We start from the raw sequence: 27,230 nt of genomic DNA, 5'->3' as shown, positions 1-27,230 counted from the left end.
AACCCCTCCCCCCTCTCTCCTTCCAGGCAGGCAAGAAACATGATCAGAGTTCAAGGGCACATTCCATCCAGGCAAAAGCATCCACAGAGAGTGCAAAGTAGGGGCTGCTGAGGGATGTGGCCTGGGGAGAGTTATGGTCTGGGGAGAGTTTAAAGGGGGCCCAACCATTGTGGGTGGCAGTCATGTTGCACAGGTAGTGCAAAGACAAGAGGTCGGGCTGTGCCACAATCTGAGTAATCCCCGTTTTACAGTATTACACCTTCACTTAAAAAGAAGGCAGGAGATGGTTGGGCAGGTTGGTAACAGGATGGTTCTGTGTTACATGTTTAATAGGAAGTGCCCGGTGTGATTCTTCCCATTGTGATCTCTTTCAGGTTAACAGGATTCCAACTGCCTCCTCCCATCGTGAGTACTGGGGTGGTGCTGTCCTTGTGGCTTGTAAGCGATTATGCTGTCAGTGCTCAAGGATTTCAGGCAAACTATGAAGGTAGGTCAGCTTTCGGTGTCCAGCCTTTGCTTCTGTACAGGAGGTCAAGATCCATTTGGGTTTTCTGGGACAAATTATGTTTTGCAACTCAAAACCATTGTCTTTTTTCTTAAGGGTAATTCTGTGAATTATGTACTTTGTCCTGTATTTTGCTGCAGTTCTGTCCTGGTTTTAATTGTGGTGTTTTTTTTGTTTTTACATTACTGTTCACAACCCTAATATGCTTTTTGGGGGGGATATATAACTATATTTTTGCTTTGAATCTAAAATTGGACTAATACGCCTTTCCTTACATTTTTTAAAAAACAGCAACAAAGAAACTCCATCTACTGTATATGTTTATCTATCAGTCTACACACACACACACACACACACAGAGAGAGAGAGAACAATGGCTAAATTGACAAATTATGTGTATGTGTAAGAAAGAATCAAAATGTTGAGTAATTCCATGGAAATGTCAACCCATTTTTCATTTATCTATTGTTAATATGCTCTGTAACATTTTAAATACAATTTTCCGAAGTTTCATTATCTGGCAACAATTTTTCAAAATGGAACTTTACATGTGAGTAAAATAACTAGAAGTGTGACATCCAAGATGGTCAGGGATGATGGGAGCTGTAGTCCCAAAACATCTGGAGGGCCGAGTTTGCCTATGCCTGATATAGAGAGACATGGATTGCATCTCTGTCTGTCTCTATATCTTTCTATCCATCACAGATAGGCTGATTTGGTGTTCACCCTGCCTGCCTTGGCTTGCAGACAAGCAAGTGCTCTTAGTACCCTTCCCTGAGGATTATGTATGCTAGCCATGTCGGTACGATGTGAAATTAATTACAATCACCTCTACAGCATACCTGATGAATATATGGTGAAGTGACATTTAAAATAAATTGAGGGAGTGTTTTGCAGTAAATGGGAAATCAGTATGAATTCCACACCACATCCTGGTTAATACCAACAACAGTTCATCATAGCAGAGGAACGAGGTTTTTTGTTTTTTAAAATAAGCACATTAATACCGTGTGCATGACAGAATTGCATTATAATTTATAAACCGCTGCCTCTTGGCTGTGCTGTTGTTTGCGTGGAGGGCATGAGTAACAAGTCAGGGAAAGCTAAATGCAGTGATGGGAAGGTTTGTTCTTTATCATAAGGCAAATAAAGAAGGAGCAGTTCTATAAAACAACAAGCTGGGCTTAATAAAGTTTCAGAGCTTTTTGTGCTGATTTCTGGTTCAATGTTTTGAAGCACTTAGCTGGGCAACATGCTGTCTACCATGACTGTCTGGTGCTCTGATGGTTGATGGTGGTCTGTCCATTGGATAAAGAAAGTAGCAGCTATACTGTACCTTTGATGTGTTAATGAACCAATCCATCCCACTTACTGATAAACTAAGCATAATGATGTTCTTTTTAAAGAAAGAAAAAAACCACCAAGAAGAATTTGGTGTTAGAATTCTCTTTAGGACTAGGAACCAATTCATTTCAAACATCCTCAGATGTTGAAGAAGGTGTGAAGTGGAGGGGGTGACTTGAACGATTTGGGAATTGATCCCACCTAGGCTTGGACCTTTCTGTGGTCTCCTAATGCTTTTTCAGACGTCCCCTTTGCACCAGGATGAAAATCGTATGTAAAATGATGATGACCTTGAGATCTCTTTGGAGTTCCCAGTACGGTGCATCTTAGGGACAATCCAAATTGCAGTTTCAGTTTTAAAACTCACATTTACACAGCAGTTGTATCTGCTTTTCCTTCCTGTGTGTTCACTGTAAAAGAGAGACACATACTTACTCCTCGTTCCAATACTGGCTCAGTTGTCTCTTGCACATTATCCCTACATCATTCTGACAGGCTGTCCACCTTTTTTAATGTCAACCTTTTTAAAAAAACAAATGCATGCTGTATTCAGTTTAATGCTTGTTTAGCAGGCTGTGTCTGGGGAAAAAAGTTAGAGTGTTTAATCAGTTAATCCATGAGTAGGATACCTTTGGCCCTCCAGATGTTGTTGGATCTCAGGCCCAGTCAGCATGGCCAATGCTCAGGGGTAGTGGAAGCTGGAGTCCAACAACATCTGGAGGCAGAGTGAGGCCTACTATGAGCTTCATTGAGCCACTTGACTGAGGTGGCAGACAGGAAAGGGTATGCTCCCCATTCAATGCTCACTGGTGGAAGCATGAGATACAACTGAGTTGACTCCTTCTCATCCATGGTTGCTTCAGTCCCACCAGTCCCTCATAGCTCACTCACTGAGTACATACCCTCCAACATTTCTCAGATAAAATAGGGACATTAATCACTCCTCCCCCAACTGACCCTCCTTGACTCCCCATTTTTTGTGTCCACTGCCCCACAGAACATTTCCTATCAGAAGAAGGGCAAGTGCCTGTCTGGAGCTTGTCCTACACTCGAGTAGGACCCTGGCAGAGACACATGCCTGACTGCGATGTTCTCTCCCTCCTGGTCGTTCACTCGGGAGCTTCAAAAGCTTTCTTCTGCCCAAACATCACAGCAACCAATGCCAACAGACATCGGCACATTTAGGGACATTAGGGCAGAGTGTTCACAGTTTGTGTGACACACCTCAGCAACTCAGCATTTTGGCTAATCTACTCTATTTACATATAAACACACAGAGAGCACTGCAACATGGTGCTCTCTCTCTCTAGCATCAGACAGCAAAGTGAAAAAGAGCAAAGGACAATAGTCCCACTTCACCGAACACAGGAACACAAACATCCTGTCTCCTTCACTTCCCACTCTGTGGAGTCAAAACATATACCGTCATGTGATAGACAAAAATCCCATGACTGCAATCATGGAGCAGGAATTCTAACAGTGCCACCACCACTACACCAATGGGACACAGCAGACATGTCCTCCACCATCCTGAGAAAACCCCTTAACCCTGATTTTATTTTTTTCTTTGGTAGATTTACAAAAAGAAAACACACACCAATGAATGAATTTTAGAAAGGGCAAGATTAGACAAGGACACACAAAACATTCCCCCACCCCAATCAAGACAAGTTATGCTCTGCTCCCCCTTTCTTCCCACCAAGGGCAGCTCTGCCCTCTGCCTGCCCCCTCAGAGCCGGCATGTCATGTGGGCTTTGGCCTTGGCGATGGCCCACTCTCCAGCAGCTGCCATGAGCTTCCAAGGGAGGAGGCCAGCTGCTGCGGTCATGGAGAGACAACAGGGTGTTCCTTCTTAGCCGTGGCCATTATCATCATTTGGGACAAGTTCTGGCTCATCTTCATCCCCAAGCTTGGCAGTGGTGCTGCTGGTGGGGGAAAAGTTACATTCTGGGATCAAGTCAAATGGTTTTCATAATTCTGGGACTGTTCCTGGAAAATCAGGAGGGTGTGTGAATATGTGAGTATCTCCAGCGCCTTCTGCTAGTGCACCCACTGCTGACAAAACAGAAGTGACACTGATCCTCCGTGACTCAGTATGAGGAGTCCTTTGTGGATGCGCTTGTCCAAAAAGCACCTGCGCTACTGAAGGTCTGCCACAATGGCTGCAAAGTACTATTTAAAGATAACTAGCTTTCTAAAAAGGACACAGGTGGCGCTGTGGTCTAAACCACAGAGCCTAGGGCTTGTCGATTAGAAGGTCGGCAGTTCGAATCCCCGCGATGGGGTGAGCTCCCATTGTTCGTTCCCTGCTCCTGCCAACCTAGCAGTTCAAAAGCATGTCAAAGTGCAAGTAGATAAATAGGTACCGCTCTGGCAGGAAGGTAAAGGGTGTTTTCATGTGCTGCTCTGGTTTTACCAGAAGCAGCTTAGTCATGCTGGCCACATGACCCGGAAACTGAACGCCAGCTCCCTTGGCCAGTAAAGTGAGATGAGCGCTGCAACCCCAGAGTCGGTCACAACTGGACCTAACTGTCAGGTCCCTTTACCTTTACCTAGCCTTCTAAAAGAATGTCTGCTTACATTGAAAAAGGGTCTTCTTGATTCAGAAATATTGTTTCAACCCATATGCTAATCTTACTGATATATCAATCGCCACTCAACCAAATGCATATGATTAATCAATTTCACATTTCTTTATTCAGGTTGCAGCCACAACATTCATACTGAAGGGAAATCAAAGAATGAAACAACTAAAATATGACCAATTTAATTTTAAGAGGTTGAAAAACTGGTGGGAGGACAAGGATAAGAAGGTGGTATTCTGTTGTCAAAGCTGCCAGTCAGTCAGAGCAACATGCAGCTGAGTCATGCTACAAACAAGCAAAACTTGCATTTCTTCAGTTTAACCCCAGATTGTCAGAAAGCAATGTGTGACCTTCCAAAGTGCAGCAACTGCTGTTTTGATGTAAAAACAGCCTGCCTCTTCAGCAGTCCAGGAGGCAGCAGTGGATTGCTCAAGGAAAGTAGAAGGTTTCAGATGAAACTCCCTTCTGTGTCACAGTGAGTGAGACAGAGTTCTGGGTACATCCTCTGGGTCATGTGGAATGTATGGGGTGATGGGGAACAGTAGTATTATTATTCATGCTTCTTCTGGGGTAGTTTGTACACCTTTGGTCTCCACCCTGCATTCAGCTCTCATGTGTGGCTCCTAGAAGCTTTCAGCATGTGACAGCAGCCACACCTTAGGAAACAGCTTCCACTTGCCGGCTAAACTAGGTGGAGGTAGTCAGTGGGTCTCAAACCCTTGGTGGGTTAGGGACTTTCCTTGTTTTTTGAAGACAGGCTCCATCAGTTTGAACAGATGAGACCAATAGTGGGTCCAGTGGTCAAGAAGATGGTTTCTGCCAAACATACCAAACATATTGCTCTGTTTTCCTTTAGACCACCCCAGTGAGGCTGGGGACGGGGGCGGGTCTTGTTGCCTGGGCAGCTCAGGACTTCCATATACATTGCCCAGGCTTGTGCCCCAGAGGGAGGCAGCAGTTATGAGTTACCAGTTTCTGTAGCCACAGTGATTCTGCACTGATTTGACTTCACCTGGAGAGACCTGCCTTGTCTCTCAAGGCAGATGAATGCCAGCAACCATGTGGGAGGGGATTCCTCGCAGAGCTGTGTGGCTACCAGGTGTGGCAGCAGTGGTAAGCATGAGCCTCCCGCCCCTGAATGAGTGGGGGATTATCCGAACCTCCCTACTCTCAGCTGCATATGTAGTGCTTTGACATGCAAACACCTAGCTTTATTAGAATGTGGCTGTGGGTTATTTTCACAAGGACTGATCAGATTTGACATTTATTTGCTTCCATTTTTTAAAAGTCCAAACTGCATTTTAAGATTTTCTAAGGCCAGTCCTAAAGGGCATCTGGATGAAATTTACATTTCCTTTGTTTAAGCCTCTCTAATCTACACATGGAGTAAGTTCGGACCTTCTGAAGACTCTTATTTTAAATGTTAATAACTCTGTTAGTAGGCATAGGTTGAGATGAGGTGACAAAGCTCTGGTGCATATCTGTATCCATGACTTCCCCCATTCTAATTGGCTCAGGGACCTAGAGGCATGGAGATCTGGTCCCCTTATGTGGAACTTTGTTAGTTTAAAAATATAGTGGAACTATTTCTCTTTGGCTTCCTTCCTCTTGCTACTTTCTGCCTGCATATCTTAGAGTCTTTACCAAGTCAAACAATTAGTCTATAAGAAGCAGTTCTCAGGCAGAGCTATTCCATTAGGGGATGGCGTATTCATGATATGGCCACAGATACGGACATTATTAAGTGTTCTGAACAAAATTAAACTGCTACAAGCCGAATAACTAAAGCATGTATCTAAGGCAGGGTGGCCCAACTTTTCGTACCAAGTGGGCTGCAAGAGTATTTCAACACAGAACTCACAGGCCACACACTGTCTTGGCGGGGGCGGGGGGGGGAGGGAGGCCAGCCTTATTTTAAAGCCATCCAAGTAGGCGGCCATCACTGCCTCCTGGGAGAGTGTGTTTCAAAGTTTAACAATGCACTCTACTTCCTTTTATCTGTCCTGAATCTTCCAACATTTAGCTGCATTTGATATTCACGAGTTCTGGTGTTATGTGTGTGTGTGAGAGAGAGGGAGATAGAGGGAGAACGTTCTTTTGCATTGTTCTTATCAGGGAAATCATAGCATTGAAAGGGACCTTGGCGGTCTCTTTGTCGAACCTCCTGTTCAATGCTGGGCTTGAAATCTGTCATGCCATGGTTCAAGCTCATTTCCTTAGGTGGTTTGTGATGGTTGTGTACTATCGCATTCAATCGAGAAAAGTGTGGTGCTTTGTTATCCTGCTCCATAGAGGCGCTCTGTTCTGAAAGTAGGTGAGGATTCATTTTCTTGTGTTGTGATTCCAACTGTGACAAATTTGATGGCCACAAACAACAACACTGAAAAGCAGTAATTATGCATTGAAGCATACTGCTTATTTTAAGAAATTTGAAGCATTTACATACAGAGAGAAGCAGCCTTAAATAAATGGCAGTGTATCTCTCTCTCTGTGTGTGTGTGTATGTCCCTCCCTCCCTCTCTCTTTCTGTTCCCCTCCCCCAAGCTTTCCTTTCCTTTTTTTGCACAAAATGTTTTATTTGTAGTGGTTCCTGAAGCCACTCTGCTTTCTGCTCTCTTGCGTACCCATCAGTTTGATTTGCAAGCCTATCTGATTTTACATGCCTTCTAAGACTGCATTATTTTAACTTTAGGAACACATAGTTCAGTTACTAGATCACTTTACCATCTCTCACAATATTAGAACTCAGGGTCATCTGGCGAAGTTGATTACCAGTATGTGTGAGGGACAAACTGACATGACACAAAATTCACATATAGAATTTGCTACCGTGAAATTGTGGTGGCAGCCTCTAGATTATAATGACTTTCCTTTTAAGGACTGGATATATTCATGGACCATAGGTGTATTGACAGTCAGTCATGATAGCTTGGTGGAACCTTTATGTTCAGAAGTGTTATATAAGCAATGTACCTTTATTAATTATTATTTATTACCTTTGAATTATAGATCCTGGGGGAAGATCCCAGGGACAGATCATCACTTGCATACTTTGTTTCCAAGTGTCCTCAGAGCACATGATATTTCACAATTGGAAACAGAGTGCTGGGTGAAATGTTCTTCACCTTACCCACATGTGCCCACTCAAAAGCTTCAGCAGAATTGGCACTACTACAGAACTCGGTTGTTTGGTGTGGCAGCATCTGCGCTTTGGAACTTCCTGCCTATTGAGATCACTCTTTTCTGTGCCTGCTGAAAACATTCTTGTTTAGACAAAGGTTTTTTAACAATCAAGCAGTGTGTGTGTGTGTGTGTGTAGAATTTTTATGAAATAAATAACCTGGATGTATTACTCCTACACATGTGTGATCTGCTGGATGAACTTTGAAGTCTTTTCCATAATAGAGATAGCACAACATGAAAGTGGATCTGTCACGAGGTTCAGATTGGGAGCCTTGTGGGCAAGGTACCAGTTCTTGCACTGCTAGGGTTTCTGCTTGAAGTAGAAAACTATAATACTATAGAACAGAGTTGGAAGCTCTAAGAGAGCAAGTCCCTTACCACTACCAGCTATATAAATCTTTGTGTCAAACTCCTTCCTTCAGTAGTATTTACTGCCGTGAGTTTAGGTACACTTTGGCTTCCAGGTGTTCTACCTGCTGCCTACTCAGTGGCAGACCTACATTTTGGGAGCCCTGAAGGTTAAACTGTTATGGGGGGCCCTTTGCAACCAGCAGAGAGGTCTGGTTAACCACTGTCATCTTCTACAATGGGATTGTTCCATGACTCATTGCCACATATTTACAATATCTGTGCTACTGACTCTCAAACTTTGGGGTTGTTGAAATATATACATCAACAAAAAAAATAATCATTTTGAGTCATGCGAATCAAATTGGGTCTACAGTGGTACCTCAGGTTAAGTACTTAATTTGTTTTGGAGGTCCGTTCTTAACCTGAAGCACCACTTTAGCTAATGGGGCCTCCTGCTGCTGCTGCGCCACCGGAGCACGATTTCTGTTTTCATCCTGAAGCAAAGTTCTTAACCCGAGGTACTATTTATGGGTTAGCAGAGTCTGTAACCCGAAGCGTATGTAATGTGAAGTGTATGTAACCCGAGGTACCACTGTACTAGACAAAAAAAAAAAAATGCAGTGTAGACCAAAGTCATTTTGGGGCTCTCTCCGGGATTAGGGGTCCTGAAGTTTAAGCTTCATTAGTGTCACAGTAGATCTACCCCTGTGCCTCCAAGTTGTTGCTGTCTACAGTTGCCCCCTAGTCAATTCCTTTACCTATGCAATCCTGTCATCTGTTTCTGGTCCTGAGAACCTTGGGAACTGCTGTCTGGGCACAGCCCAGTCTCCTCTGCAGCCTAATCAGTCCCTTGAACTAATTTTCCCAGCGCTCTGTACTTGGCATCTAAAAATGTAGACCCTTCCATGTCTTATAAACCAGAAGGTAGATCAGAATCTACAGGTAGATCTCATGGCTCCCTGCAGAAGACCAGCAAATGTTTCTGATTTCCAATGATCTAGTCATAGAAAGTAATATTACAAATTATATATATATATTTTAATTAAAAAACAACCACATCCATTATCTGCCATAGCTGGCCTTGTGCCAATCATTTACCTCTTAGGCCACTTCCAGAAGTTCTGGAATTATTATCCCAAGCTTTCCAGTGAATATTTTTGTAAATTTTCTTATTGAAAATAATTATGATTTGGGGAGGACAAAGTGGTTTTGCTGCACAAGAGTACCAAATAAATGTTCTGTGTGCAACATCAATTTGCCAGATTGTTGGAAATAGTAATAATTTGGAAGCACCTTTAATCTCACCAAGCTGTAAAATAAGGGTATTGATTGGTGCCTCTGGCCAAGTTTTTTTTGCAGTTGTCCTGGTCAAATTTTAGTGTCTTTTCCCTCAGTTCTCTGACCAATAGCAACTTACGGTGGGGGCGGGGAAGTAAAATGAGAGGTCGAGTTTCCTGCGCCTTCAACAGTAGGGTCATGGAAGCTGCAACTATAGAATTTCCCCTCTTCCACACAACTATTAAATGTGCAGGACCCTGTCATTTTTTTCAGCTGGCTAACCTTCAATCTAATAAGAGATTTGTATTTGTATATGCAGGTTACCCTACCATAAGACTTGATGGATGCCATATGCAATTGGTCCTGCATGTGGAGCTACCATTTTACATTTAGCTACAGGAGGTGGTGCTGTGGCAAAAGAAAAAGAAAGAAAGAAGGCAGGAAAGTGTATCCTATTAGCCTCACATCTGCCAACCTCTGTTTGAAATCCACCTTCCACCTGACAGTGGCAAACACCCAAGACCTCTAGGCAACCAGCACTGACCATCCCTATTAAAAAGCTCCTCTTGCTGATGTTGTGTTAGGTTAGGAGAGGAAAAACCCCTCTCTCTCCTTATCAGTGCCCCAAGACCATTTCATTTGCCTGATCGGCTGCAGCCTGTTAGGAAGCAGCTTAATGTGCTTAAAATAACAAATGACCTGCACTCAGCCGCATCCCTCTTAATGCCTTAAATTATTGATCAGCCTCTAAAGAGCGCCTCTTTCTTTTCAACTTACCTTCCAGATGGCTTGAGCCTTTTAGGACCTAGAATATGTCATCGGTGATTTTCATAAGAATATACGAAGAGCCCAGCTACTGGACCAAAAGTCCTTCTTCCCCAGAATCCTGTTCTCACACTGGCCAACCAGATTCCTCTTGTGAATTCCATAAACAGGACCCCCCCTCCATTTACTGGAGCATGCAATGTTCAATCCCTAAGAATTTGAGTACATGTCTCAAGTTTTTGAACTTTTCCACCCTGTGTACAGACAGATAAATTGCAAGGACCATTTCTCTGAATTTCTCCATGGGGAGGTCAGATTATCCAACAGTTTCTCTGTAGTAGGGCTCAACATTGGCAGGAGCAGAGCTCCTTAATCTTTTTCCTAATGCCCCCCAACCACACACACAGAGAGCAAGTAGTAGTGGTAGTAGAAGAAGCTTGTCCATCATTTTGCATCCTCCACAATACCCTGGAGCTAGTAGTGTTCTGGACTTTGCAGATGAGTCAGTAGGAGGGTTGTGGAGGGGAAGAAACAGAAAAATCTTAGATTTGTTTTGTGCCAGTTAGCCCTCTGAGAGTTTCTCCACTTCTGAAGCCATTGCCGGTGATTAAATACATCAGCATAGGTGGGGCCTGTTCAGGCATTTCCTGGGTCTCCTTGTCTCCTGTATACATAAGAAATACAAATGGGCCTGTAGCTTTTTTTGTTTAAGCAATGACCGTTCTCAGCCTTCAATGCTTAGAAATTCCCTAGCTGATGAGCAATTTCAGTTTGCATCTATGCCTGAGGTAATTTAAATCCGCATAAACAGCATTCAGATCCTCAGGGATGTTTTAATCTCTCTTTCTGAATTTTCATATTCTAGATTTTTAAAAAAAACCATCACACACCGTACAACCAGCCCTCACCTAGTCTTGCTTTGTTTGTTTTATCCTGTCTACAGATAAATCTTGTGCAGGTTGATTGCATTTCCCCCACTGATGTGCTGAAATATTTATATTTAAAAGGTGTTCTTCGGTTCTTTAATGCAGCACGACTTTTCATATCTTGGTGCCCAGCTTCTTCTATGTGTCATAGTGCAATCCCTCACATCACCAGAGAGTACTACTTTAATAATACCATATGTGTGTTTTTTGAAAGTCAAGGGCAGAGAGAAAGAGAGAGAGAGAGAGAGAGAGAGAGAGAGAGAGAGAATGGTACTCTGAGCTAGAAAAGAGGGAGACATTTTATTTGGATCACATTAAAACACTCATAGGTTTCATTTCTTATTAAGATTCTGCCAAATAAATAATGAATGCATTTAAAGGCACACCAAAACAATATAGAACCAAAACACAACATTCATTTTAAAAAGTTTGCACTTCTCTGAATTTTGCAATGCAGTTCTCTAGCCAGGTAATGTGTACTACTATCTGTTAGGCAGCCGTTGCCAATCTTTTATTGGTCCACAGACAAATATGGAATTTAGAATAGGTGCCAATAGCACAAGTCACAAAATGGCTGCCCCCAGGGGTGTGGTCTCACACAAAATGGCTGCTGCCTCCAAAAGAAAACAGAAAGAAAAAAGTTGTTCTTGCTGACAACTAATGAATGAAAAACTTTATTCTTTTCCAGACAATGTTAAGCTTTGGTTGTTATGTTGTCTGTTGCTAGTGTGCTGCTGTAGATTGGAGCTGGGAAATAGAAGATACTTGAAATTAGAGATAATTTTCAGTTGCTGCAACCAGCCATACACATCCATAGTCACAAGTAAAAGTAAATATATTAAGGAATAGAAAGGGATAGAAATACAAAGAAAATAAGCAGAAAATACATCATCATCATCAATTTCTTGTCACAGATTTACTGTACAGTTGGCCTGAAACTTACATGCAGTTTATTCATGTGATCACAGGTTTGCAGGTGTTGCTGAAAGATAGATAGATAGATAGATAGATAGATAGATAGATAGATAGATGATAGATAGATAGATGATATAGATAAGGGGCAGGAGACAGGGGGGAAATGTCAAAATGGCTTCGGCTGTGCAGCTACCAGCCAGGCCTCCGGACTTCAAAGGCCACATTCCAAAGGCTCTGAGCAAACGCAGAGATGAGCAGCGGTCAGAGAAAGCTGCAAACTCCAGTGTGTTCTTCAGTGTGCTTAAATAAAGTCCACTCAGGATATTAGCTGCTAGAAGCAGTTTTTATTTACAACAGACTATCCATTATCTATCACAGCGAACAGCAGCGTGAAAACACGTCCTCTCTCCTCAAAAGCGAAAGTAGAGAGAGAAAAAAAACAAAGGCTGGAGACTCTCAGAAATGATGCATAATCTCCCCCCTCCCAAATTGTAGGCAGGGTGTACACTCTGAGCTGTTTAACCCTGTAAGCTCAGGTTCTCCTCACACCCCCTCTCGCCCTGCGCTACTGTGGGGAAAGTATGTACAGAACTTACCCCCCAACTCCAAACCACCACAAAACTTCCCATGACGCTGGAAGCTTAAAGGTTTGGTAAATCCATCGGCCAAGTTAATGTGACTGGCACAATACTTCAGCCGAATCAAACCTGACTGAACACTCTGACACACATTTTGGAAACGTATGTCCAGATGCTTGGTTCTGGCCTTAAATTGCGCAGATTCAGCCAATTTCAAACAAGGTTGATTGTCTTCCCAAACCGTGATGGGCAAGCTACAATCCCCATAGATCTCTTACACCAAGCATCTATAGAACTCTAGTTCCCGGCACAAATCAGACAGTGCACTGAATTCAGCCTCAGTAGAAGACAGCGCAATGAGACTTTGCTTCTGGGACTTCCACCCAACTAGTGACTTCCCAAACTTTACCACCAACCCAGACACAGACTTGTGGTCCTGTGAATTCGCCCAGTCACTGTCCGCATAGCATGTGAGCTTTGCCTCACCTTCAGCTGGCAGCTTAAGACAGAAGTCTTTGGTATGCTGCAGGTAGCACAGTACCCGCTTGATACCATGCCAAGCATCTGGACATACTGGGCTTTGATCCCCCCCCATGGGTGGGGCCGACTCCTTCTGGGCTATACTCCAGAGCCCTGTGGCCAAAAACCACCCCCTTACTCTCCTAACCCAGACAAGGCTTCAAAAGCTCCTTCCACAGCAGGAAAACCCATCATAGAAATAAATTTGTAAGCCTTCCACCTTGCTTACTGGCTTCTAGGAAGGTCCAATGGTCCTCCCAAGATCTTACACGCTCAACACTTTGGCTTTGGACAGATAGATATTGTCATGGAGGAAGGAGTGGCAGTTCCAGGGGTCTTCCCAACTTTATGTGATCTTGCTTTTGTGCACTAACCCCACCCCACCCCAGAATGTAACCCTCGCATACGTTTCAGGCATACTGCAGAGACAACAGAAACCATGAGTCTTTGTCTCCAGCTGCTTCCTTATTTTTTCCTGCCCATTAGTAGGTTCCCATACCCCCCATCCCACCCCAATGAACCCTTTTACACCTTTGGGGCCTGCATGCTTACTGCTGTGTTCCTATGATCCCTCTCTGCTATCTTCCCTCACCTTCAATAAGTTGCACAGAGGCTAGATAGGTGCTAGCTGCAAGCCTTCAGAGAACCCCATGATTAGTACAAAGGCTGACAGGGGTCCAGTTTGGATCAGCTTGGACTATGGATGGGTGAGATCCAAAATGTATCCTGGCTGGAAACCCTTCCTGCAATTTGGCATTTGCTATTAACATCTTGAGATGTAGGTTGCTGTATTTCCAGACTGTGATCCTGGCTGATGTGTGACTCAGCCTGATGGGTAGCAAGCAAGGATAAGCTGGATGGGCAAGGAAGAGGAAGAAACAGGCTCCTGCTCTTATGTTTCCGGTCACTTGGTCAACTGGACAACTTCAGTTGCTGATCACCAATCGTTTTGTTAATATAAAAAACAAACACAAAATTCTTTTTCACTCTGATGAGTGGACCTTGTCTCTCTCCCACCTGTCTCCCCGCATCTCCTAAGAGGGTTAATGTATCTTTTAAAGTCTTTACGGGTAAACAGGCATGTTGCATTTTGTTCCAAGAGACTAAGATCTGTTTGCCAGAAGAGTGGGCATTTTCCGCTTATCTCTGCCATTATGTCCTGTGTGCTGGGTAATACTGTTAGTGTTAGCATCCCATTTCAATAAGCAATTCAAGCAGATGCCCCGATTTTCCCCTTCCTTTTTCTTTTCCATTACAACTTCAGATTAAAACAACTCCCAGGGGGCACTTGGAACCCAGCCTCATCCACGTGCATTTTCTTCTCCTCCTCCTTCCACTTTGTTAAGCTACACAAAAACGATTTTTATTACTTAAATGAGCTCCCAGCCAGTGTGGCTTAATATACTAACTAATTGATTTTTAAGGCTGGGAAAGCAGTGAAGTTTAATGGCATTTGCCGAGTCAGCTAGAAAATAGAGAGAGAGAGACTTTGCTTGCAGACATGAGTGAGAGAAACCCATTTGCAGCAAATGCAGCACATGGCCTCCAAGCACTGGGCCAGCTTTCCTTACTGACTTCTCCAGGGAAAAAAATTCTATCCCTTTCCCCAGTAAGCTATCTTGCAACAGTTAAGCCAGCAATACAACAGAAGTGTGTTGGTAGCAGATTGCACCTGCAGCCTCACCATTGTTTTTGTTCAGGGATGTGGGGAACCTGTGGCTGTCTAGATGTTGATGCTCTCCAACTCCCATTCTCCCTAATTAGCATTCCCACATTTATATCCCACAATGTTAATTCCTGCAATGATTGTATCGCCATCTCAAGTCCAAAGACAGGAAACACAACCAAGTCTTTGTCTTTTGGTCACGTCCCCTGCTCTTCAGTCTGTTCCATAGAAGGCATTGGAAACAGATTCTGACACAGGAAAGAAACATCTAAACAACATGATGAGCCCTACATACTAACTAATCAGCAGCTTAAACCCAGAGTTGTCTGCTAAAGAACCACCTGGAGAATCTGGCAGTCAAAAGCCACCTCTACAGATACATACTTACATATCCCATGTTGTTTTATGGATATTGCTAGATTCACCCAAGTCGCTGCTCTGCCCACCTCATAGCACATTGGCTGAAAAAGCTGTTGTGGTTGCAGATCAGGGGTGTTGGAAGCTGTAGTCCAGCAAAATCTAGTAGGACACAGTTTCCATGTCCTTATTTAGACAATCAGGAGTCAAAGCGGAAAAAGATGGTATCTTTCTCACTCTGTGGCTCTGAAGTGTTTTTACAATTGAGGACTGATATTCTAATTTGTCTGCACTATCAGGTACCCATTTTGCAGATACTCTCATGGAGCATATTTGAGTGGGAGATCGAAATAATTCCATTTCTCCTCTGTGGTCTTGCTTTTGTGGAACTATATTTATGCACAGGTGAGATCTTCCCCTGCCTGGGGTGAACAAACTATCCTTTGCTCTTTTTGGACTGAACTGAAAATGGACCCAAACAAACAGAAATGGGGTGGGGGGGTCATGTAGCGCATAGTTAAACAATAAAACAATGGAACTCACTCCCACAGGAGCCAGTGATGACAACCAAGTTAGATGGCTTTAAAAGAGGATTAGACAAATCAATGGCTACATTCTACCTATACTGCCAGATACATCATGCTGGGCATCACAGGTGGGGAGAATGCAGTTATGCTCATGTCCAGCAAGCAGACTTCTCATGGGCATCTGGTTGGTCACCGTAAAAACAGAATGCTGTCATATCATGTCATATTCTAAAGATCATTTCCTGAGCCATTTGGGGGTGGGGTTCAGGAGATGTCCACCAATCTGCAAAGCAAACTACAAGGAGGGAGTGGAGACTTTGGTGGCAGCAGGGAGAAGGCTAGTTTTCCTCCATAACAAACTGGGCAGCACATCTGGACCAAATGAGCAGCACTTGATCAAAGTCATTGCAAAAGCTATGACAGGTAGATCTTGAGAGGTCTTCAGTTTACAAGCACAACTGCTCTTCCATTCCTGATGCAAAGTGGAGCATTTTAGGATGGCTGGGAGGAAGTAGGTGCAAGGATAAACATGCAGGGAGGATTGTTGTGAATCCTTTTCTGGCTTGGGTATTGATTCAAGCCAAAAAGCTTTTGGGGGTGGGTTCTTCTTTTTTAAAAAAAATGCAAACATTACAGAAAGAAAAAGATAGAAACATTGTCACTTGACATGAATAAATATATGCTATTGATTCTGACTTAAGCATCTAAAATGAGAAGAACCACCTTCCAGATTAGGCCAATGGCTTATCTAGTTCAGCATCCTGTTCTCACAAGAGCACTCTCTCCTTGTGCGGTTTCCATTAACTGACATTCAGAACTTCACTGTGCTCTAAGGTGGCAATGTGCACACTCCCTAGGTCTCTGCAACCCTAAGGGCTTTCAGAGTCCACTTTTGTGATGCCATCTGTGTCTTTGCAGGTACTTAGAAACACGCTTTTCTTTCAAGGAGCCCTTTTAAGAACAATCACCCAGGTGAACTTCTGCAACATCTCTGGTACCCACAACATGGGTCATTCTTTGTGTGTTTGCAGCAGCCCTTTCCTTGCGGAAGAGGCAAGCTGGATAATTTTTTTTAAATGAAAATGTAAATGGGCTGATTCTTCAGCAAGTTGTGAAATCTTCTAAAAAAAAACAACACCTCTCTGTCTTCAGTATTTCTATCATGATCTCAAGAGCCAGGGGCAACAGATTATAGTTCCCAGATTGCAGTTTAAGAATAAGAGGTGACTGTTAGTATGAACTAGGAAGGGATATCAGAACAGTAATACACTGTTGCGAACCAGAGATGGAAATGTTGGGTCTTAATTAATTTTGCCCCCAAGTATTTCCCTCCCCCTTTGTCTTTCACACAACCCTACTCTTTGTTCACTCTTGAGTTTATTTTTTCAGATCATACAATCATTAAATGTGTTTGAATCTGGTTGAAAAGGCAAACTCTCCAATATTGGCTACCAATTAACTGTGATAAAACATCAGATTCTCTGCCAAGACAATTTGTTTATAAGGCTCCTCCCTCCTTCAGTACCAACTGGCTTGTGCAATGAGGAAACAGGTGTAAATCACAGAGACTGGAGAAAAGTAAAGGATAACATCCCATGATATCAAAGCTTTGGAAGAATGTGCCCCCTCCCTGGTGGATGCTGTACAGCTGCTCCCCTCCTTTTAATTTTTACTTCATTTTTGAGTTTTATTTTTATCCTCCATATGTTGGGTTCCCGGCTATATTTCATCAATGGAACTGAGCCATCAAAATTAGGAACGGAACTGCTGGTGTTTCCATCCACATGGCGAGTTGGCTGAAGCTCTCCCCCTCCTCCTGCTTCTAATTTTATCCAATCTTATGTTGTGTGTGTGTGTGTGTGTGTGTGTGTGTGTATAAGTATAAAACATGGTAATGTCTTTTGCCGAAGAACCACTTGCCCACTAAGCTCTGGCAAGTATCAATTGTCTCCAGCTAGAAGCGAGTTGGCTTGTGTGTAGCCTTTCAGGCTGTTGATCTATTGTCAATGACTTGCACTGCTTTGCATGAGCAGATGGGCTAATAACTGTGGTGGTTTTATCTGGTCTTTTTATTTCACCTCCCTCCCATCTTTATATCCATTGACATAGCATTTTCTTTTTATATGCAAGCACTCCTGATCACCCTTGAATGTGTCTCTGTACAGGTAATGTAATATATGACCTGGATATACCTCAGCTATAGCACTTCCTGGGATCATGAGGGTTGTCCGATTAGAGCTGAGGCAAAAGAGCTCTCTGAAGACCTGTTGCCTTGGAAGTGTGTGTGTGTGTGTGTGTGTGTGAGAGAGAGAGAGAGAGAGAGAGAGAGAGAGAGAGAGAGAGAGAGAGAGAGAGAGAGAGAGAGAGATGCGGGGATGGGGAAGAAGGAAGGAAAGGGGCAGCCTCCATCAAATTGTGTGGGTCAGATCTGAGATGGGTGGGGGTAAACTCACCAGGCAGAACACTTCCTCTGGGGGTTGCTAAGTTTAACACCAAAATTCCCATAAAGGAAATTTGAGACTCATAACTTGATCTCTCCCCATCTTGGTTATTGAAAGCCGTCAGAGCGTGGGGCTTTGACTTCTGTGCTTATGAATGCCTTCATAGGTGGGGTGGAGTGGGGTGGAGTAGGGGGCAAGTTTTTTTTTAAAATGAAGCAGTATTGTGTGACCTTTGCTTAAACAAATTATAAAAATCTACACAAGCATAGGTTCTATGAACTTGGACAACTACCATCATACAAATTCTAATATTAACTTTTGGGTGTTGGAGAGGGTGATGGCAAAGTATCATAAATCAACATGAGAACATTGCTACAATTTCAAGTAAGAGACCCTCCCAGATTACATACCTGCTCCTTCAAGGGGAGCTCAACCCCACCCAGAGCAGGCTGAACTGTCATTTCCTGCGCCACAAAAACCAACCATCATCAGCGCTTCAGTCTTGATGGGATTCACCTTCAGAATCTTAATGTGATCCTGAACAATCAGGTCTGGCTTGGTAGTGTTTTATGCAAATGAAAGGAAGGAGTTGCATTCTCCAGTTTTAGAAATTGTCCTATTTCATTCAAAATTCAGGAGGAGTAAAATCCAGGGTACAGTGAACTAGAGGAAAGGGGTGAGGGAATTTATTTTAACCCTACTCACAAACCACTCTCATTGTAGCCTGATTGTGCCCTTAATTCACTAGTTCTGCTTTTCCTAACTCTGTCCCCTGGCATCACCAAGGAAGTCCACAATTATTTTTATTTCTTTAACTGAAAGTTGTCAAATCCAGCAAGAGCTGCTTGCACTGAGAGTGAAACAGCTCTGGAAAAGGTAGCCTTGGAAAAGCTTTCTAGGAGAAACCTAGAGGTTGGTCCAGACCAACCAGCCTGCGTGGTGTGAAGTTTGCAATCTCATAAGTGCTAGACTTCTTTTAAAAAGTAATGCCTCAGTTGGATTCCGTGTTTATTACCTTGATCTCCTTGTGTTTTTACTCTTGTATCCTCTCCAGTACTTCACCATTATTTCTTTTGAAATGTCAAGTGGGTGTTTTCTATAACTATGTTTTAATTGGGTTCTTTTGTTTTAGTTTTTTACAATCTTGCTTTTATGGTGCTTCTCCCCGTCCTTAACCTACTCTGTTCACTTCAGTGTGTAAAGTCATTTTCTTTTTATAACATTGGCTATTATTGCTTTGGCCTTGTAAAGCAACCAAGGAGCCACAAAGTGCTTTGTGATGCTCATCCTTCATGCTATACATCAGGGGTCAGTAAACATTTTCAGCTGGGGGCTGGTCCACTGTCCCTCAGACCTTGTGGGGGGGGACTATATTTTGGGGGCTGGAAATGATGCAAGAGCAACACGAGCCCCGGTGGCTGCTTACCTGTGTCTTGCGAGCGGCAGGGACTGGCAGCAGTGGAGGGATGATGTGAAAGGGCTCCAGAGCGGGGCTGCTTAAAATGGCGGCCACTCAAGTGCTGCTGCTGGCACCAACAAAGCCCAGCCCCCTTCCTCCTCTAGGCAGGGCAGGGAGAAGCCAGGAGGAGGGAGGGTGGAGGTGGCAGTGGCTGCGTGTGAGGGAGAGAGAGGGAGAAGGAAAGAATTTGTGCACTGACGATCCACGTGGCAGTTCCCAGACTGTCTGTGGGCTGGATCCAGAAGGCTATTGGGCCTGATCTGGCCCGTGGTCCTTATTTTGCCTACCCATGCTGTACATCCTGGGTTCCCACTTTCTTGGGGTGGTGTGTGGATTTGGTAAAGGAAAATAGAAGAAGCAAATATTGCTTGAAAGACATGCTCAAATCCTTCTGCTGGTACTTGTGGAGCAAGGGAAAATGCAGCCGCAGAAAATCCACTTCTGCCAGCTGATTTGGATCTAACCTGCTTGTAAAACATCTCATCTCAATCCACTCAAATCCGCCTGGCCCCTGACTGGTACTTTTCTCTCCTCTTCTTCACCTGGTGGTGTTTCTTTCCGTTTTCATGATTAAACTGTCAACCACTCCAGCAGAGCCTGACTGTAAAGGAGCCATGAACTTCAAAGCAGTTTGTCCAATATGTGCTTTCCTAGCCAAAGGATTAGATATAGTTTCATTTTGCAGTCCTTTCAGCTGGTTTGATGTTAGTAAAACAAAATAAGGGGGTGGGGTGGGAAATCATTCCCTATCATGTTTCCTCTGCAGAGTATGATGTGGGGAATCTCCCATCTTCCCCTGAAGAGGTGCGTCTAAATTTGCATGGGGTGACCATGGTTTCATGTTCTAATGTTACCATGGGACCCCTACATCAATGGTAGCCAATGTGGTGCCCTCCAGATGTTGCAGGACTACAACTCCTATAATCTAGCTGGACTGCTGAAGAGTTGATGTCCACCAAAATCTAGAGGGCAGCACATTGTCTACACCTGCCCTCTGCAATTAAGTGCCCAAACCAATACAGGCCAGCCCCTCTGGACATATAAGAACCCAAGTTGATGACAATAAAAGGAATCAGATTGTACCTGGGACCAAAGACTTATTGTGGCATCAAGAGGTGGGACAAGGGAAGTAAACAAAGCTGCACAGGGTGAGGCAATACAGTTCTATGATGCTTATGGCTTTTTTCAGTTGGGCCATTTATAAACAGAAGGGAATGAAAGCCACACTCTTAGATGATGGTGGTGGAATCGCATGCGTTTGGGCAAAAATCTACATTGTATTCCCTTTGGAAAAAATAATGTTGGAGGATGGCAGCTACTGAGGGTGACTGCAGAGTGAATCCATCTTAATTCAAATTAAATGACTTTAATTAACATAATCTCTACTTCCAGAAGCAAGTTTGTGCACCACATGTTTATCTGTGTGTGTCTGATTATGCTGCATTTCACCTTGAACAAAATTTTATTAAGAATTGCAGGACGATTAGCCGTACTCGGTTTAAGATAATGTCTGGGCCAAAGGAATTGTGGTGGAGGTGGAAAGAGAGTGGGAGAATCTTCTATTCATCCAGGCTGTGTTTTACATATCCTACATACTAATAGTAAACTTGTTCTCCAAATGCTGTCTTTATGTAGTCATATTATGTAGCCAATCAGACACCACCCACACTTGTGAGAGAAGTATCAGAGCACTTGAGGAAATCCCAAGATTTGCAGAAGAAGAAATTTGTGCACTGACCCCCCCTCACTCTCCAGGCTTCAGCGAAAGCCTGCATTTGCCCCATAGGACACACACACATTTCCCCTTCATTTTTGGAGGGGGAAAAGTGTGTCTTATAGGACAAAAAATACGGTAAGTGCTGGTATCGGAAGCTGCATTGTACCCAGCTTCCTTGTTGTTCCATCTCGCTAATTATTTACACTGACTGGCAGGGGCTTTCTGAGATTTCAGACGGGTCTTCTCCCCAGTCCTACCTGGAGAGGCCAGGGATTGAGTCTGGGACTTTTGTGTGCAGGGCATGTGATCTACAATTGAGCCATGACCATGATCCTTTCAGTGGCAGATCTGCCATTTATAAATGCAAGAAAGTTGAGATAGCTCTATGATGTATTATTCTAGATCATGTAAAGTGATGTCCAGTGGGTCTCAGCAACAAACAGCATAAACTGGGCACACAACCTAAAATGGATGTCTCAGTTGGCCACTGTGAGTACAGAATGCTGGTCTAAATGGGCTTTTGGTCTGATCTAACAGGGTGCTTCATGGTCTACTTCTTATATATTTTATTAAAGAGATTACTTGTATGATCCACTGATGAGTTTAAATGTAGAGTTTGTGGCCAGCATCTCCTAAGAGCTTTGGACAGGCATAAAAAAAATCTGTGTTCTGTGCATCCTGATAATAGCCCCCCCCCCCAAGTACACAAATGCAATGCTGGATCAACCCCTCTAGTCCAGCATTCAGTGCAAGAATAACAACAACCAGTATTTAGTTCACCATAGTTTGAACACAGTCTACACCTTGCCAACCCATACCCTGGAATGTGCTCCCATATCTTCTCAGCACGGTGCTTTCTGTGGCAGATGTTGTGGGAGGAAGTGGCCAACAGAGCATGTGTGTGGAAAAAGAGTGTTTGACTAGGGTTCAAGTTTCCACTCAGGCATGAAGCTCACTAGATGACCTTGGGACAGTCATCATCTGTCAGCCTAGCTCAATTCATGGGATTGTTGTGTTGTGAGGATAAAATGGGGAATGGGGAAGCAATGTACACTCCCTTGAGCTCCTGGGATGTAAATATATTAATAATAATTGTGGAAAATGCTTCTTTCTAGTACCTAGTGGCCAATGTGCTTCTTGGGTACCTCAGCTAGCACAATTAGAACCACAGAAACATGGAATTGCAGACTTGGAAGGCGCCAAAGAATCATATAGTCCAGCTCTCTGCAGCTGTGAGTTTGTGGCATGCCTAGACAAGGCAGTGAGACCCAGTAGCCTAGAGTTTGCAATTAAGTATGTTCTGGGTCTGTTTTCTTTCTGGAATGGTTATTGGCATATGCACATGAAAAAGCAGCAGCTTTAGTCTCACACACACACACCCCACTTCCCCGTGAGTCTTGGCTCCTGCTGCTGAAGAAGACTGTTCTTTTCTCTGCTTTTTCTGGTCCTACATTGTTATGTTATTTATTGTGCTTGCTGGCACTGGAAGGATGAAATTACCTTTAAGAAAAGATAATTAATGCTTTTAAGGTTTCAACCTGATACAGTAAGTGTGTATTTGTTTTCAAAACATCTTGCAATTTCTCACACAAAAGAAGGAAGGAGGGGAAGGAACCTTTTCCGACAGCCTCTTCCCATGCCCACCAACATGAAAGCAGTCACACAGCTCTCCCCCCCCCACCTTTCACATTCTGAGAGCTGGATCACAGTCAATGCGGTGCAGAGTTGAATTTCGATGTTGTTTTTCTGGGTTGTATGCAGTTGGGTCCTGCCTATTAAAATAACTGGGCCTAAGCTAGTCACATCCATTATGTTTAATGTGTCTACTCTGAGTAGGACCAATTTTACTTATTTATTCCATAAAACTTATGCAATGTTCCTTGTAAAACAATCAAATCCTTAAAGCAGTTTACCAAAAAGGTAAAACAACAAAATGACCAATAATAGTTAATAACAATTCAAGACTTTCGAGAAGTTGAAATAACAATGCGCTAAAAACAGATTAAAACTTTCTAATGTTAGATACACCCCTCTGTTTGAAACTCTTAATTAATTTTTATTTGTTATTTTTTGGTTTTCGTCTATTCAGTTTACTGTTGCACAACAACTCTGTGAGGTAGTTTAGACTGTGAGACAGTGACTGGGCCAAGATTGTTCAGTGCCTGATTTGACTTTCCAGGATAGAGCTGTTCCCTAAACAAAGATGGCCACTGCCAGATTATTAGCTGGCAAGTATTTTCAGGGAAGCTTCTCTCTCTCTCTCTCTCTCTCTCTCTCTCTCTCTCTCTGTGTGTGTGTGTGTGTGAAAGTGACAACACCTGGAACATTTAGAGAGGTCTTAATCACTAAGTAAGAAACTGAACATTTAATATACCAATGAAGCATTTGACCACAGAGCCTAGGACTTGCTGATCAGAAGGTTGGTGGTTCGAATCCCCGCAACGGGGTGAGCTCCTGTTGTTCAGTCCCAGCTCCTGCCAACCTAGCAGTTCGAAAGCGCGTCAAGTGCAAGTAGAAAAATAGGAAGGTAGGAAGGTAAATGGCGTTTCTGTGTGCTGCTCTGGTTTGCCAGAAGCAGCTTAGTCATGCTGGCCACATCATCTGGAAGCTGTATGCCGGCTCCCTCGGCCAATAAAGCGAGATGAGCGCCACAACCCCAGAGTTGGTCACGACTAGACCTAATGGTCAGGGGTCCCTTTACCTTTATCTTTAATTAGCAGGAAATGCTTACAGTAATAATGAGCACTGTTTGCTGTGGTGGTCAGTGTTTTTGTACTCTCCATTCTCCAAATGCACTGCAACTTTTGACATGATGTTTATATAAATATGTTTTGTTCCATAATTTGAGACTCAGTGGTAGATATTTGTCCCAAACCTGTCAGAGAGCTTCGTGGTTGAACGTGAAGCTGAACTTGAATTTGTCTTGTATGAATCTGCACTCCTTTCAGCTTGAACAAATCATTATTAACATTATCATCAATATTATCTACTATATATTTTGGGAAGTTGTTCCTGTCCTCTTTCTTTGCAATTCTTTTTGATTGATTTTTCATATTTTAACCAATTACAGTGGTACCTCAGGTTACAGACGCTTTAGGTTACAGACTCCACGAATCCAGAAATAGTTAAGAACTTTGCTTCAGGATGAACCTTGGGTTAAGAACTTTGCTTCAGGATGAGAACAGAAATCATGGGGTGGCAACAGGAGGCCCGACTAGCTAAAGTGGTACCTCAGGTTAAGAACACTTTCAGGTTAAGAATGGACCTCCAGAACGAATTAAGTTATTAATGTGAGGTACCACTGTATATAAATTTTTCTGTCTGTTCTCTATGCATTTGGACACCTCTTGTTAGCAAATTTGTTTGATGGAACCTGAGATATTTTTTTTTGCTCAATGGGTGGGGAAGAAGGGGGAAGGGGTTGGGTTATGATTTCCCCCCCTGTGAACTATCTGAATTTTGTACACCTATGTTATCTTTCACATTGTATCTTTCACCATGATTCTTCAACAGCTTTTGTTCTATGTTGGAGAAATAAGATGTCCTTTGAGCCATCTCTATTGCTGTTGTTGAAATGGGAATAAATACAACCTTCTTCCCAGGTTTGTTATGTGAAAGGTTATGAGGAGCTTTTGTAGGTGGGCAGACCAGAATTCAACATTGTGTGCAATTAGTCCCACATCACCAAGGCAGTTTCAGCAGCCTGCCCTCGAAGCAGAATGTTATATATTTTTATTTGATATTCTATTGTATCTTTTTCATGGCTTTTTTCCTTCAATGGAAGTGATGCATGTGTATCCATATATAGTACAGAAAGTTGCTTTGTTTACAGTGGCTGCTTTTAACATTACGGGTGACTTTGTTAAAGACCACACGGCTGTGGGGATTTGGGTAGGTGGATTTTTTTTTAAATGGTGGCTTCATTCATTCATTTATAAAACATATTTATATGCCTCTATTTATTTAAAGAGAATGGTTTAGAACAATTGTACACAAAACCGTCAAAGCATTAAAAACAGTAAAATAAAAAATCTGATAACTATTGTGGAAAGATTTACTGTCAGCGAAAGCCTGATGGAATAGAAAGGTTTTCAGCAGCCGTTTAAAAGTTGAAACAGAAGGTGCATGCTGAATCTCTATTGGAATAGTATTCCAGAGGCTTGGGCTGATGACCCTCAGTTTCTTGTTGTCAAATGAACCTTGCCAACGCAGGGAATGACTAACGATGTTCCTGCAAATGATCTCGGTGATCGAGTTCAGGCAGTCCCTGTGGTACCCTTTACCCAAGTTGCCCATGGCTTTGTAAATTAATGCCAGGACCTTGAGTCTTTGCAATAATGGACAGTTGTGTAAAGAATACATGTCCACAGAAAGCGAGATGTGAATATATATATTTTTGTCCTCATCCCACATATGCCTACTGAGGGCATGATACACCTGCTGCTGCTGCTGCAGTTTGGAGCATTTTTTACCAGATTAAGCTGTGACACCTTCTGGACAGAGGGGATCTGGCCATCATTATCCCTGCACAAGTAACCTTGAGGCCGTTTATCTGCTTGTGATTTCACTGGTGGTTATTTTTTGTAAATATTTTTATTGATTTTCAAAAGTACAAGAAAACAAACAAGACTTGAGTAATATCAGTCAACGTTCAACAAGGTTAGTGTATGCCGAGCAAAATACAGATATAGTACTGTTTAAAGTTTAAGAATTGAACCAAGTTGCTCAAGTTTTTTGGACATATCTGCTCCATAGTGTAGCACGCAACATTGATGGGAAAGTATTAGTTCCACGCCAAATTATGTAGCTGAGAAAGGGAGCAAGCCCCATTGAATCTGTCATGTTTTGAAATATCTTTGACTACCCATTGGTGTTCCATCAAGCATTCAGATAGCCATATCTCCCTTAAAATCCACATAAAACCGGATGGAATGGATTTATGACGGGGTGTGTGGAGAGGCTGATCTGTCCATCCCAAGTGTTGTCCACATGCTTTCAGTGTGGCTTTCCAACCATGAAGGCTAGAAACTTATTATTTTTTTAGAAATGAAAGAATACAGATTCTCATGAAGTCAAATTCTGTAATCTTTGCTTCAGTGGAATTGTGACACCCATGTGCCCCCTCCCCTTTCTATTAAACCAGCTGAAATTTTAATAAGATGGGGAAAGAAGGTCAAAGAATCCATACACTCAATTCAGAATAATATTGTCCTCAGGCTCAGAAATCAGACGAGATAAAGAAAATCTTTATTAAAAAGGGGGAGGGGGTATTTTCACAGTAATTTCATCTTCTTGTCATTGTTGTATAAACAGCTCCATCCTTTCCTTAACACAAAAGATCTTCGTGTTTTGTTTTGTTATGCCTTGGGGAACAGCAAATGCATTTTCCTTGTATTTTAGTGCTGACAAAGATTAATTGGATAAAAATAAAACACACACTGATGGGTGCACAAATGCATATATTTGTAGGTCCTCAGATATCTAAATCTGCACAATCTTATCACAAACCCTAATTTCCATTTTCTCATGTACAACATGATTGACCAAGATTCGCCACCACTAACTTGCTGATTCTTATTGACTGAAAGTGCTGGTTTTTGTTTTGTTTTTAAAATTCCACATCATCAATGTGTTGGATTTGTTTAGGTTGCACCCATCTTTGTGGGCTAGCTAGCTTGGTGCTTGACTTATGAGAAGCGGTAGGGAAGGTCTTAATAAAACTCACCCCTGCCTCACCCCCCCATTCCATTAAAGATTCCTAAAGTAGTGGTTTCTGCATTGCCAAATAAGAAGAAAAGGCACCACACACAAAAATGCCGAAGGAAGATTTGTTTCCACAAAGATAAACACAGATTTAGAAATAAGTACTGTAATTGAAACAGAAATGCAGCACATCTCACCATAGTGACCTTTTGAACATAGGTTTGCAAGTTATTTTAGTTAATGGCTTTGCCTTTAAGGTCAATTCACCATGTCCTCCCATCCCCAGGGCATCTGTAATGGTGCTCAAGAGGCAACAAAATGGTGATGCTTTGTTTTGGTGGAAGTGCAGGAGCAAACAAGGAACTGGGTGTGTGTGAGTTGACAGCGCAAAAAGGTGCAACCACTGGAACT

At 42.9% G+C, this 27,230-nt stretch overlaps 1 protein-coding gene across 3 annotated transcripts in view; it reads left to right on the top strand.

The window, feature by feature from the left end:
* The window catches only part of CSMD2 (CUB and Sushi multiple domains 2), a 489,690-nt gene that overhangs the window by 99,704 nt on the left and 362,756 nt on the right, over positions 1 to 27,230 (top strand). For all 3 annotated transcript variants that reach the window (XM_081921160.1, XM_081921159.1, XM_081921158.1), the window contains exon 3: positions 375 to 487. In XM_081921160.1, coding sequence (XP_081777286.1) covers positions 375 to 487 — 113 coding nt within the window. The remainder of the gene's footprint in view (positions 1 to 374; positions 488 to 27,230) is intronic.

This window comes from Podarcis melisellensis, assembly GCF_964234715.1.
Source record: "Podarcis melisellensis genome assembly, chromosome: 8".
In the NCBI taxonomy this organism is placed as follows: Eukaryota; Metazoa; Chordata; class Lepidosauria; order Squamata; family Lacertidae; genus Podarcis; species Podarcis melisellensis.
Note: the sequence above shows the minus strand (reverse complement) of the source record. Positions and strands in the feature narration are given on the sequence as shown.